Raw genomic sequence first — 13966 nt, forward strand, 5'->3', positions numbered from 1 at the left:
CGAAGTGGGTAGATCAGGAGACCAGTCTGACCAAAAAAAAAAAAAAAGAAAGAAAGAAATAAGACAGTCCCTACTTCTGACTTGCTGGTAGAAACGGATAATAGAGAAAAATAAGTGGTAAAGGAAAGGTGAGTTAATGACCTTTGCCAAAAAAGGTGGTGTCTTTCAAAATGATGGCGAGTATTTGGACATGTTTTTACATTGCGTCAGGTGCCAGCTAAGCACTTTACATGTCTAGACACTTTCAGCTAAGGAAGGTTCTATTATCATCTTCATTTTGCAGATGAAGAAACTGAGGCTGGGACAGCTTAAGTGCTCACCCAATAAATGGCTAATAAATGCCAAGCCGAACACACTGAACTCCATGCTCGGCGTGCTGTGTGTGCCATTCATTCCAACGGTGGTGAGCAAGTCCGCACCAGGCTTTAAAGTCAAGGCGAGACAGATTCCTTAACAATCACTTTCAATAAAGCATAACACTGACTCTGACAGGGGAGACACAGAACACAGGCGCCAGGGGCCTCCAGCTCAGCCTGGGGTGCAGGGAGGGGAGAGAAGCTTTCCTGGTGCAGGACTGTGCCAAGGGAAGATGATGGGCAAGGGACGGGGTGGCAGGGTAAGAATTCCAGGCAGAAGGAACACCATGTGTGCCAGGAACAAGTTGTGCTTTGCCTGAGAAGTGCAGCTGTAGCAGGAAGAGGTGAAGCTGGAGAAACGGGAGCAAGGAGCTTTGGGGGAGCCTGTGAAGCACCTGGGGGCCCTACCCAAAGCCTCGAGATGGGGAGGGATTTACTCTTTTGGGAGACCACTGTGGGAGACTTAAAAAGATCAGAGGTACCCAGGCCCTACTCCAAGCCAGCTAATCTGAATCTCTAGGGGGTAGAGCCTGGGCATCAGCATTTTTCAGGCACTCCCCTGGGCGACTCATGTCTAGGGGAATAGCTGGGTTTGTAAGTTCTATCAGTCTCAGGCCCATGCCCTCCTTGCTGTTGGCAGGTGCACAGAAGACCCAGGTCAGTTTCTGCCCCTTGGGCTTAAAGTCAAGGCAAGACAGGTCACCTAACAAATACTTTCAATAAAACAGTAATTGCAAGTGACGTGAGGTGAACCAATCAGAATCTTTCCCGAGATTGCTGCTACAGAAGCAGCTTCAGTTCTGGTCCGATTCCAACACCGGATGGGTCTAGGACAGCAGTCTTGTGGGAGGGTGAGGGTTTATGAGTGTTAGTAGCTGAGGCAGCATTTGTGGACCTGACATACTGTGTGTGTGTGTGTGTGTGTGTGTGTGTGTGTGTGTGTGTGTGTGTGTGTGAGAGAGAGAGAGAGAGAGAGAGAGAGAGAGAGAGAGAGAGACAGCTGCCCAGTTGCCCAGCAGGCTGGAGCACAGTGGTGTGATCTTGGCTCACTGCAACCTCCACCTCCTCAGTTCAACCAATTCTTGTATCTCAGCCTCCTGAGTAGCTGTGATTACAGGCACGTGCCACTACATATTTTTCCTAGAGACAGGGTTTCACCATGTTGGCCAGGCTGGTCTCAAACTCCTGGGCTCAAGTAATCCACCTGCCTCTGCCTCACAAACGGCTGGGATTACAGGTATGAGCTGTTGTGCCCAGCTAACATCTTGTTTTTAATTAAGTTATATTTTATCTGGTGAGCTTTTGGGGAGTGGCGAAGATTTATTTAGGTTAACCCTCCCCAAGCCACTCTTCAGCATGTGACTCCCCTGCAGCTCGTCCTGAGCTCGTGAGCTACCTAGCACCTCTTCCAAGCTTTGGAAGCTGACAAAATTCTTATTTTGCTGAAACTAGACTGATCTAGATTTCTCTCATTAACAGAACCCTAATATGGAGGAAATGATCCAACACTGGTCCCAGGTATTTTTGCCAGCCTGGCAAGTGTAGGGATATGTTAGGCTCTCAACCCATCATTCAGTAACCGGCCACGAATTTGACAACATTTCTTGAACATCCTCCCATTACCCTATGTGTTGAAAAATGTTTGTCTAGACCATGTCTTGAGAACTGAGTTGCCCCAATTTACAACTCAGAGTGCGGGAACGGATCCATCCATCCATCCATCCACCCACTTATTTATTTGAGACAGAATCTCGCTCTCTCTCCTAGGCTGGAGTGCAGTGGCATGATCTCCGCTCACTGCAACCTTCACCTCCTGGGTTCAAGTGATTCTCCTGCTTCAGCCTCCCGAGTAGGTGGGATTATAGGTGCATGCCATCAACCTGGCTGATTTTTGTATTTTTAGTAGAGATGGGGTTTCGCCATGTTGGCCAGGATGGTCTTGAACTCCTCTGCCCACCTTAGCCTCCCAAAGTGCTGGGATTACAGGCCTAAGCCACTGCCCCTGACCTGATCCTTAGTTTTAATTTCTCCCCCAAATTCCTCTTTCAAACTTTAAGGGCTACTCTGGGGCCTGGTCATCTCAGATTTGACGAATCAGTCCTTGTTTTCTCTCTCCATAACCTTCAAGGTTGTATAGACTTTGATCATATAATCTTTCTGGCTTCATCTTTCCACACTAAAACCCTGCAGGTTTTAGTGTGGAAAGCAGCCCAGTCTCTTGCGAAGAAGTTCAGGTGATTAGTCGCTCATCTTCTGCAGTTCTGACATATTTTTATCAAGGGGAAGAGAATACAACTGGCAGGTGTGGGTAGAGCCCAGGAAGAATACTAGTTTTCACTTGTTTTCCCGTATCATTTTTTTTCTTTCTTTTTTTTTTTTTTGAGATAGAGCCTCACTTTGTCACCCAGGCCCGAGTGCAGGGGTGTGATCTCGGCTCACCGCAACCTCTGCCTCCTGGGTTCAAGCACTTCTCCTGCCTCAGCCTCCCGAGTAGCTGGGGTTATAGCTGCCTGCCACCACGCCCAGCTAATTTTTGTATTTTAGTAGAGACGAGGTTTCACCATGTTGGCCAGGCTGGTCTCAAACTCCTGACCTCAGGTGATCTGCCTGCCTCAGTCTCCCAAAGTGCTGGGATTACAGGCATGAGCCACAGCATCTGACCCCAGTATAATTTCTGATAGTATTTTAGCATTTTCTGAACACTTAGTCCTGAGTGGCCTGTAGCAAACAAACATTTTGCAAAGACCCCAAGGATCCTCTTCCATGGCTATAAACAGACTGGACAAAGTCCATTTTCTTGTAATTTGGATTATGTTCTCATAAATGCATTAACAGACTTGCGCCTGCAAAGGCTTAATATGCATTTTCTTGCTAACTCCTAAGCTCATCCTGCAGTTAATCACCATTTGTTTGCCATTTCTGCATAGCCTTCATTTCATCCCAAAGCCCGAAACCATCTGAGCTTTCCCCCCTTCAGATAATCCACGTAAATTTAAACTACGTCTGGGTGCACCCACCATCCTGGGGCATCCTCACTGTTAATAATTCTTCATCCAGAAAAGTACCTGTTTATCCTATTTTTTGTTTCTTGTCTCTAAGGATAATTCTGATCCCTGGCAGTCCCCCCCCCGCACCCTCCCCTCCGCCACAGACACACACACACGGTGCTGCAGAGACTTACTGTTGTAAATGACCTTTGGGGTAGAACTTTTCAGAAGGAATTTTGAAAGTCTAAACAGAATTCATCCTGGGTTTCTCCCTTGTCTCCAGGCCTGTTTCTGAGTCCTTAAAGAATGCTAATAGATTGGTTGGGTTTCACGTTCTCTTTTTAGAAAATATACTGTGCTTCGTTTGACTAATTGAGACTTTAAAGTGTGCTTCACGATAATACTTTTTAGTATATATTCAGCAAAAGTGGCTATTTAAAATGACCCTTCCCAGGGAGGGTGGGCTCCCCTGGTGGGCGGGAGGCACAGCATGCATGCCCATGGACACAGGTGTCACATGGAAGGACAGCTGCACATTTGGCCATGAGGCTGTTCCTGCCATCTGCATTACCGGAGGCTTCTTTCCTCTCTACGTAAAGAACATCACCTGGGCTTTGATGCGCCTTCCCTCACCATGAGGGACTCTTCTTGGTAATTGACATCATTACTGAGAAGAAAAAACTACCAAACATTTAAACACTTTACCAAAATTAAAACTTTTCATTTAAAAAATTACCAAAGATGACCAAGTGTTGGATTTTCTTCCAATATTTTAATGAGTTTTTAATATTTAATTTTTTTTTTGAGACCAGGCTGGAGTAGCATGGCACAATCATGGCTCACTGCTGCCTCCACCTCCTGGGTTCAAGTGATCCTCCTCAGCCTCTTGAGTAGCTGGGACCACAGGTGCACACACCACCACGCCTGGGTCATTTTTTGGTATTTTTTGTGGAGATGGTGTTTTGGCACATTCACCCACACTTACGCTGCTGAAGTAATTAACCTGCTTGAGGTCACCGAGCAGGCTTGGTGACAGAATGAGGTTAGGGCAGGTCTGGGTGATCGCCAGCTGCCAGGCCACCTCTGATGGGATCACAGCTACTTCCCAGGCATGGGGGTTTTCGTTTTTTCTCTGCCTTTCCTACCCCTACTCCATCCTCTTGCTCTGAACAGAAGCAAGGACTCCCTCTGTGTTCCCTTTGGCCTCTGTTGCCTCAGGCTCAGTTCAGGCTGGGCTGGAGTCTTCCCGACGGGCTGCCAGCAGTTCCCATGGGTGCCTTTCCGTGGCATTTGGATGGACCACCCTCTTTCCTTCTTTCACACCTGCCCTTCTCCACTTCCCATATACTCAGAAACCTCCTGGAGCAGCCATGTTGCTTTTCTCTCTCCTTCTCCCATTTCTTCCTACTGACACTATAAACTGGTGTATAACTACAATTTCTTAATGAAAGTCTGCCCCCACCTCCCCAACCACTGATTTCTTTCTAAAACTCTTGTCTGAGACTCCGTATCACGCCTACTAACTGGTCTGCAAGTTTGTAAATTCTTCTGCCTGCAAAGCCCAGTACAAAAGCAATAGCATTTATGAATTGCTTAATTGACAGTGTTGAGATGGAAGGCTTCAAGACGCTGCCAGCGAGTATGGGGAAAGACAGAGACCTGGGAATTGGGCGGTCTTAACTCCAACTGTGTGGCACCATGCCCTGGGCTATCTCTGGCCCCTCAGCTTCTCAATCTGCAGAATCACAGCCTGGCTGCCCCAGGAGATCTCCAAGCTCCAGAGTCCTGTTTCCAGGGACCTGGTGAATTGATGCTGGCTTGTAACTAACTGGCCTTGCCCACACCTGATCGTAAGAAGCCATTCTGGGGCCTCATCTGTAACACTTCTGTAGTCCCCAGGTGAAAATGTGGCTAAGCACATAGGCAATGTCATTTGAAGAGTGACATTTTTATGTTGTAGTGTCAGGATGAAATTCAGTAATAATCCCCAACAACGTGAAACCACACCTTAGAAACATTTAGCAGCCACCCGAGGTTTTAAGGCAGCTTTTGGGTATACATACGTAAGACATACCAGGTTCCCATAAAAGAACAGACCACACAGTGCTTACGTCTCCCCATTCCGGTAAGTTCTTGGGAGAAGAACTGGCTTGGAACCATTTATCCACCAAATGGCAACTGTCTGAACCGACAGTGAGTCTGTCTCTCTCTCTCTCAACCAACAGAAGGCTGGAGTATTTGGATTAATGAATAATTGAGTGCCAAGCACAAATACCATAGACATTTAGCAATAGGAACAGATAACCAAGTTGTTCATCAAATTCAAAACTGTTTAGAATGGCTAAGCAAGGCCGAAATAGAGACAATCCCCAGCTGATGTGAGATGGGGAAAAGTGCCAATCCAGAGAGAAGAACAAATGTGTCACCTTATGTGACATTCTCTTCCACCATTGTTTTCCTTTCTTAAATTTGTCAGAGGCTAACAGAATTTCTTCACCTTTACAATGCAGAGGCAAAACAGCATGCTGGCTAAGAACATGTGGTGTGAACACAGACTCCCTAGATCTGTTATTTCATCTGTGAGATGGGGATCTTGGCCGGGTGCGGTGGCTCACGCCTGTAATCTCAGCACTTGGGGAGGCCGTGGCAGGTGGATCATGAGGTCAAGAGATCAAGACCATCCTGGCCAACAGAGTGAAACCCCTTCTCTACTAAAAATACAAAAATTATCTGGGCGTGGTGGCGTTGGCCTGTAGTCCCAGCTACTTGGGAGGCTGAGGCAGGAGAATTGCTTGAACCTGGGAGAGGGAGGTTGCAGTGAGCCGAGATCGTGCCACAGCACTCCAGCTTGGCGCCTGGCGACAGAATGAGACTTTGTCTCAAAAAAAAAAAAAAAAAAAAAAAGATGGGGATCTATCTGCAGCTCTATCAAAAGGTTGTTGTGAGGATTAAATGAATTAATATAATAATAACCCACTTAGAACAGGTTTTAGGTCATGGATAAGAACTACTGTTTGGATTACAATACTGCCTATGTAATCTACTCTGTGTCAGATTCTGCTACAGCCGTTATATGTATAGGCTCTTGGGGGAGCTCTGCAGAATTCTGCAAGGAATCTTGGATAGCCTCAAGTTCTAAAGGTGGGTTTTATTTTCAGTTATACTTGAGGCCTGAGGAGCACACTTGAAAAAAACTCCATGTAACCATAGCATTGTCATCTTAACGATGCAATGGGCACAGCCATTTCCATTTCACAAATGAGACAGAATCATCTGTACTTCTTGTTGAAGGACCATAAATACAGGCAGCCGTGTAGAGGCTCAAACCCAGGTCATGAGACGCCAAATGCCGTCTTTCCCCCACAGCTACTTCTCATCTTCACCCAGGGCTTATTTATTTCAGTCAGTCCAATAGTATGCCCACATGTATAACGACGGATCACACGTTAGAAATGGCAATGTGTTTAGAGATGTACTGTTTTCCAGACGTTAACATAAATATAAAAACATTTTAAGAAGAGAAAAACGTCTCTGAATCTTCCCTATCCATCCTAGAGACTGAAGAAATTGAAATAATTAGATTATGGAAGTTTCTGTGTTTCTTTTGGAAGGTAAATGACATTTTTTAGATCACGTATTCACAGAGCACTTACCCAGACTTAGCCTTCAAATGCCAGTTAAATAGATTTCCTTAAACAACAGTTAGATATTTAGGTAAACCTATCTACAGTATCAATTCATTGGAGTTCTTTCAGTCCACAAGCCACTCAGAGCGCATCTCAAGTTTTAAGCCAGATGGGCTTCTGCCTTTAGAGATTGGTCACTGACCCGGAAAGGGAGGGCCCTCGAGCCATCTTGGCTTGGGTTTGCCTTGCTCTTGCTGACTCCTGACTGAGGCTCAGGGGCCAGTATGTTCTCCACCAGGCCTGAAGTCAGTAGTCCCTGCCAATAGCATCCATTTACTTATGAAGAAATCAGATACCTGGAGCTTAGCAATTGACTTGCTCAAAATGCTCCTTAGCAGAGAAAATAGCAACGTAACACCCTCCTAGCATGGAAAGGGCTGGCATTTAGCTTTTTTCTGTCATATGATTGTGAGATACCCAAAGGTGCAAAACCAAAACCAAGTGTTTCAGGAGAGTAAGAGAAGCATTTTTGTTTTTTTTGGGGGGTCGGGGACAAGGTCTTACTCTGTTGCCCAGGGACATGCTCAAGGCTCATTGCAACCTCTGCCTCCAAGGTTCCTCCAGGCAATCCTCCCACCTCAGCCCCTCAAGTAGCTGGGACCACAGATGCATGCCACCGCACCATGCTAATTTTTGTGTTTTTAGTAGAGATGGGGTTTCGCTATATTGGCCAGGCTGGTCTTGAACTCCTGAGCTCAAGCAGTCGGCCCACCTCAGCCTCCCAAAGTGCTGGAATTATAGGCATGAGCCACCATGCCCAGCCAAGAGAAGCATTTTGAAATCGGTATTCTGAAATCTGAATGTCAGACTATTTTAGCTGCATTGACTGATACATAACAAAATAAACTCCCAGGAGTCTCATGTTCAGAGGCCAAAATGACCTCGCCAAACTCAGCAGTGATGGGTTATTAGAGCTGGACCTGGAAGGGAACGTCATCAAGGACTTCATCATGAATACAGGTGAGCCCAGCCTCTGCACTTTGCTTGTTTTTGCTTTGCTTCCCTTCCATCAATAAATGGGAGCCCACGTGGGAAAATGCAATTGCACAAAAAAATCGATTATTTATACTTCACCTCTTTCTATAAAGGATATTAAACTAAAATGTAAATGAAAGCACATGAGACACCAAAACTTCCAAACAAAGGGTAATTATTATTTTCAAAGTACCAATTATCTTGGGTAAACTCTGTAATTTCTATGATTCTGTGAATGACATGGGCATTTCTGTGTGCTCTGAGAACCAGAAAAAAACCCTCTGTGGAAGAAGTGGGAGTCCAGTGGCTATGTTTTTGCAAGGGCAATCTATTCCTCAGGCTGCCACTGTCGGGTGCTGAAAATGCACACCGGCTATAAATTCCTCAGCCACTCAGAAGGCCCCAGCATTTGCCCAGGAGACGTTTTTGAGCAAGCCTCTTTTACATGAGCATTTGAACAGGTAAAATGGTATTCCTGCAAGGCAAAATTCATCAGCAAGGCCTTTTAGTCTTACAAGTGGATCAGACTTTGATAGAGAGAATCAAACTTTGTGAAAACACCTCAAACAATCAGATCTCATGTTTTTTTTTTTTTTTTTTTTTTTCCTGAGATGGAGTCTGGCTGTGTTGCCCAGGCTGGAGTGCAATGGCATGATCTCAGCTCATTGCAATCTCTGCCTTCCAGGTTCAAGTGATTCTCTTGTCTCAGCCACCTGAGTGGCTGGGACTACAGGCATGTACCATGGCACCTGGCTAATTTTTGTGTGTGTGTGTGAGAGGTAGTTTCACTCTTGTTGCCAGGCTGGAGTGCAATGGTATAATCTCAGCTCACTGCAACCTCCGCCTCCCAGGTTCAAGCAGTTCTCCTAACCCAGCTAACTTTTATACTTTTAGTAGATATGGGGGTTTCACCATGTTGGCCAGGCTGGTCTAGAACTCCTGACCTCAGCGATCTGCCTGCCTCGGCCACCCAAAGTGCTGGGATTACAGGTATGAGCCACCGTGCCTGGCTGATCTCAAGGTTTTTAAATAGACAGCCTGGAGAGGAGAGACACAGTGCACATCAGCTGAGACAGGTGTAAAAGTAGAACTAGGGAGTGAGTTCTAAAGCAGAGTCTGCCCTGTGGCTGACAATACAAGTAATGTGAGGGGTGTGCAGGAGGTCTGCAGGGGTCGGTGTACGTACGTTCCATGTTCCCACCTAACCTTGTTTAAAGACATCACCGAGGAGAAAATTCTTCAACATACCTACAGAGGATAAAAATGGGTTGCATCCATCTTCAAGAAGAAACGGATACTGAGAATAAAATGTTACCAAAACTCTTCCGGAGGAATTAGGCAGAATATCTCTGTTTATAAGAGCAGAAGAATGGAATATTACCAGGAAACAAGGCAAACTGTTCCTGTCAGCCGGGGCAAGCTGCTACAAAGAACTTGATCTTAGAGTCCATGAAGATGAAAAAATGAAATATAAGGAGAAGCCACAACAGATGGTAACGACTCAAATGTCCTGCCAAGACAGAAGTCGGTGAGTTTTGGGGCATTTTTACTCATACCTGCTGATCTCTGCTTTGGCCTATGGAAGACACCGAACCTATGGGAACTGGTGTCCTTTGACCAGATAGTTGACACAGTCTTTACAGTTTTTGCCTAATTTTCAGGCTCTGGCAAAGCCAGTATTTTGCTTTCTGAAAGTTCTTCATCTTGTAGCACTGCTTTAAACAAGCAATTGAAAAATGAGAAGTGAATCCAACCAGCAATTCTGTAATGACTGCATAAACTCTTGGCTATACTTCCATTATTTACTGTAGTAATCTGGATACAATCATTTCATAAGTTGCATAGGTACGCAGCACATTTTTATGTTAGTCAGTTACCGGCGACTTACAAATTGAGGTTTTAAAAGACATTTGCATTTATCTTTTGTCAATTTCTGCCCCAATTTTAAAACTCCTTCTTCTTCCTGCCCTAAGAATTGTCAAGTCTATATTTTGCCAAAAATGCCAAACAAAGGGCATGCTTGTTCATATGTATTTGGGTTCATCTTATATCAATTAAAAATCAATTTACTTAAAAAAAAAAAAAAAAAAAAAAAAAAAAAAAAAAAAAAAAAAAAAAAGAATTGTCAAGTTTCACACCTCACTAGGCATTCTTGCCTCTTGACCCCTGGGTTCTAACATGACATAGTACTTCTACTCACAGGACAGACCTGGCTAAGAAACTGGGTATCCTTTCAGTAGAGTTCATTTGTTCATCTGTCACCAAGGAGACTGACTTCTGCCTGGCCTTGGATGCACACTTGGGTAAGGCAATCCTTAATTTTTTCCACTGCCCTATTCATTACTCCTTTACAGCTCTGTTGCTAAGAGAAGAGAGGCTGAAACTGAGCTGTCATTTGCTCAAAATAAGAAAAAGAGGAGCCTGTGTTTTGGATAGGGCTGGATTCCAGACAGGTGGGGAAACCTGCAGCTTCCCTTCTTCAGGTTAAATTTATGTTCAGTTAAGTTTGCTGAATGGCTAAATAATCGAAGCAAAGCCATTCCCTTAAAGAGCCAGAGGAACACCACAGACACTTAAAAGTTAACTAAACGTACCTTTGGGATATTGTAAGTCAAGTTCCAGAATAATTACTTGTAAGGACTAGTGTCATTTCATTTCACAGAACACATTCCAATTAGCCTGCTCTGCTTTCAGATAATCCTTGCATGTTTCTGCTCTATTGCATTTGGATACGTCCTGTCTCTTTCCCTGGATGGCAGGCTTGACAGATCGGTGACCATGCCTCCCTTTCATGTCTATACTGCATACTTCAAGGCAGGAACAGATTTTGCGACCATACTTGGTAAAAACAAGCGCTAGAACTTAATTCATTTGGTAGCAAGGTTGTGGGGGGGGGGTTGGGGAAGCACTTTAGATTCACAGAACCCCGGCCCTATCCCTTCTTCTTTCTGGCCATTGGTTTCTTCTGAGAAACGGAAAATACCAGCACCCGTTCCTGCCTGCTTCCTGGGAGCGGCAAGCATCCCTGGGAGAGTGGCTGAAAAACTCCCTGTCCCAGCGTCAGGGATGCTCAGTCCCTATTCATTTCATTTTGCAACTGCTCATCTAAGAATTCTTTCTCGTCTTTGGCCTCTCACAGAGCTGCTGAAGAGCATGGGACTCTAACAGGAGACTCCTGTGCCTTCATTTGCTATTATTACACACACTGGGAAGAAGCAAGTCATTCCTTGGGAGAGGTTTGTAAAAAGAGAAAGCAGACGGAGGTTTCCTAGCAAAAGTGAAAAGTGCCCTCCTTGAATGAGATGCCAAGCTACTCTAAGACCCTGTCTGTCACAAGTCTCCTGATGAAATAAACACCTACCAACGGAGACACCGGAGACCCCGTTTGAGACAGCATGTGGGGGCAGACCAGCCACCCACCATTTCACATGTCTATTGCGAGCTAAGTACCTGTCTGACACCTGGGAGGGAAATAATGGAAGCAGGGCACTTGAAAAAAGGAGGCTAGGACCTCTTTCACTACCACCACGGCCCAGAGTCTCAAGGGTGTACTGCAGTAGACCACAACCCTGCTCCTCAAGGGGCCAGCGTGCCCTTCAGAACAGGATGAACCCAGCTCACTGCTGATATATTATCTGGCCTGGAAGGTGGCAGCAAAAACCAGCCACAGAGAACGTGGAGCTCGCCTGGATGTGTGGGTGCCCCACCCAGGGCCTTTGTCTGCAGGACTTGCCATCCAGCCATGTCTGCCCCAGTTATTAATTGGAGACCATGTCCCTGTGAAGGGGGCTTGCTTGTCACTTTTTGTGCTAACAGCAAGAAACCCCTTCTTTGTATGTGCAAAAAGAAAAAAAAAGCCAGCGTGGGTACACTATTCTGTTCCTGTACAGATGGGCGGGAGACCCTCTCCCAGTTCTGCTGCTGCCCTTTGGGGCACAGCCACTCTCTTTTCTAGGGGTCATGGCTCTAAATCTACCCAAAAAATCACCTGTCTGTGATGCACAGGAGAAGAGAGGTCTGTGCATTAGTTTTCAAGCTCTCTGCCCCAGATGCCCAAGAAAGGGGCGTCTTGTTACAGCAGGTAACATTTTATGTTATGTTTCCCGTAAGGGTCTAAACCCAGATGGAGAAAGTGATGGAGCTCCTTTAGGTGACAGCATGCCACTCAACACGACCCGCAATTTCGTTCCCTGAGCTCGTGCTCAGCTCGGGACGTCGGGGTTCTCCGTGGTACGGTCGGTACTCGGAGAGCTACTGCAGCCTCCAGCCTGGACCAAGGGCTGGTTCCCGGCCCCAACCTCGTGCAGGAGGCTACCCCAAGAACACTCAACCTCGCAGCCTGGGAGGAGTGCACGGCTCAACACTTCCGCTAGATGGCGCTACTTCCCGTACTCCGCCCGCGAGACACCGATGTAGAAAATCAATACCACCCAACGCCTCGCGAAACCACACCGCAAAATAGCAGCTCACGGGCTCCCATTAAAATCTCAATTTGGGAGAACTGCTTCCACCTCCGAGCAAGTCTAATACAATTACTTTAATAAGACACAATCCCGAATTGCACCCGAGCGTCCCCCCGCCGGCTCTCCCGCTAGATACACCTGTCCCCCTTGCCCCGGCTTGTACCCTGGGTGGAGCTGCGGCGCGAGCCGGCGCAGAGTCGTCGCCGTGTCCACCCGTCCACTTAGGAACGCCGGGGCCGCTTGGCTATGGGCATCCTCAGCTCTCACCCCAGGAGCTGCACCTTCCCGTGCGCCAGCGCGCCCAGACCAGGGGCCGTCGGGACCGGAGGCCACGCTGTGCACTGCGCCGACAGCCCCGAGGGCAGGCGCTGGTACTGCAGCTCAGCAGCCGGGCGTCGGGCGGGAGGCGGGGGCTCGGGCGGCACGGGCCAATGGGGGTTCACGGCGGGACAGCCGGGTGGCCGGCTCGGTCTGGGACTCCGCGGGCCGGGAGGAGGGAGGGAGCTCCCAGCCCGCACACGGTGGAAAGGACGTGTGCCGGGTCTGCCCAACCACGCGCGCTGGCGGCTGCCCGGGGGAAGAGTATTTTAGGAAAAAAGAACAAACACCAAACCACAAAAACTTTCCTGCTGCCAAGCGCTAAAGCGACCGAGGCGCAGCAAAGCTCCAAATGTGGGCAAGATGGGAGCGAGATGAGACGCGGGGCTGGGGAAGACCGAAGCAGCGCCGGGGCCCCGGCAAGTGCCGGCGGCGTCTCGGGGATGTCAGAACCGGGGCCGCCGGCTCCCGGCCCGCGCTTACCTTGGCGGCTGCATGAGACCCTGCGGCCCGCGGGGGGTGGCGCTGGCGGGGCTGCGGGCGAAGAGGGGGTGCCGGGGCGCCGCTCGTCTGCCCCGGGGCGAGGTGGGAGGGGCTCGGCTGGCGCAGGTCCCCGCAGCCCCGGCCGGCTCAGCGGCGACTCGGGGCGCGCCTCCTGCTCCCGGGCTGCATGCTGCGAGCGCCTGGAGGAGCCGGCCCGGGAGCGAACGGCCAGTGCGTTCCTGGCCCCGCGGCTCTGGCGGCGCAGCCAGCGCTCGGGAGGCAACTGCAGAGTGGGGCGTCCAGGGTCCGACCCCTCCCTCGCCCGGCCCCCGCCCGCCGCACAGCGCGGCGTCGCGAGGTTCGTTTGCGCGCGGAGGGGAGGGGGCGGGCCGGGCGCCCAGGGCCGCGGGGAGGGGCGGGGGGCGGGCTCGGTGGCTCCTCCCCGCGGCGGCCCCACCCTCCCGTTTCCGCACCAGCTGGGTGGGTGTGGAGGGCGCACGCCGCCCAGGCAGGACTCCTGAACGCTCGGGTGGGTTCGGGGGCGCGGGCGCCTCCAACTTCCCGACTGCCCCGCGCTGCTGCCGTGGAGCGCGCAGTGGAGCGCGCAGTGCCCACCTTCAGTTGGGCGGTGGTCCAGGGGAGTTCCGCGGAGCTTTCGGGGGAAGGCGGCTGCATCCCAGTCAAACGCTGTTGCGCTC

At 48.8% G+C, this 13966-nt stretch overlaps 1 protein-coding gene across 2 annotated transcripts in view; it reads right to left on the reverse strand.

The window, feature by feature from the left end:
* The window catches only part of RGMA (repulsive guidance molecule BMP co-receptor a), a 45851-nt gene extending 32297 nt beyond the window's left edge, over nucleotides 1–13554 (reverse strand). Inside the window, exon 1 of one of the 2 annotated variants that reach the window (XM_017518115.2) lies at nucleotides 13269–13554. In XM_017518115.2, the coding sequence (XP_017373604.1) occupies nucleotides 13269–13282 (14 nt within the window). In that variant the 5' untranslated portion in view covers nucleotides 13283–13554. Of the gene's footprint in view, nucleotides 1–12630; nucleotides 12874–13268 lie in introns of those variants that run through there. The other variant, XM_037734874.1, reaches the window with a different exon arrangement.
* Nucleotides 13555–13966: the final 412 nt, after the last annotated feature.

Source organism: Cebus imitator, unplaced genomic scaffold (genome assembly GCF_001604975.1).
Source record: "Cebus imitator isolate Cc_AM_T3 unplaced genomic scaffold, Cebus_imitator-1.0 Scaffold19, whole genome shotgun sequence".
Taxonomy (NCBI): Eukaryota; Metazoa; Chordata; class Mammalia; order Primates; family Cebidae; genus Cebus; species Cebus imitator.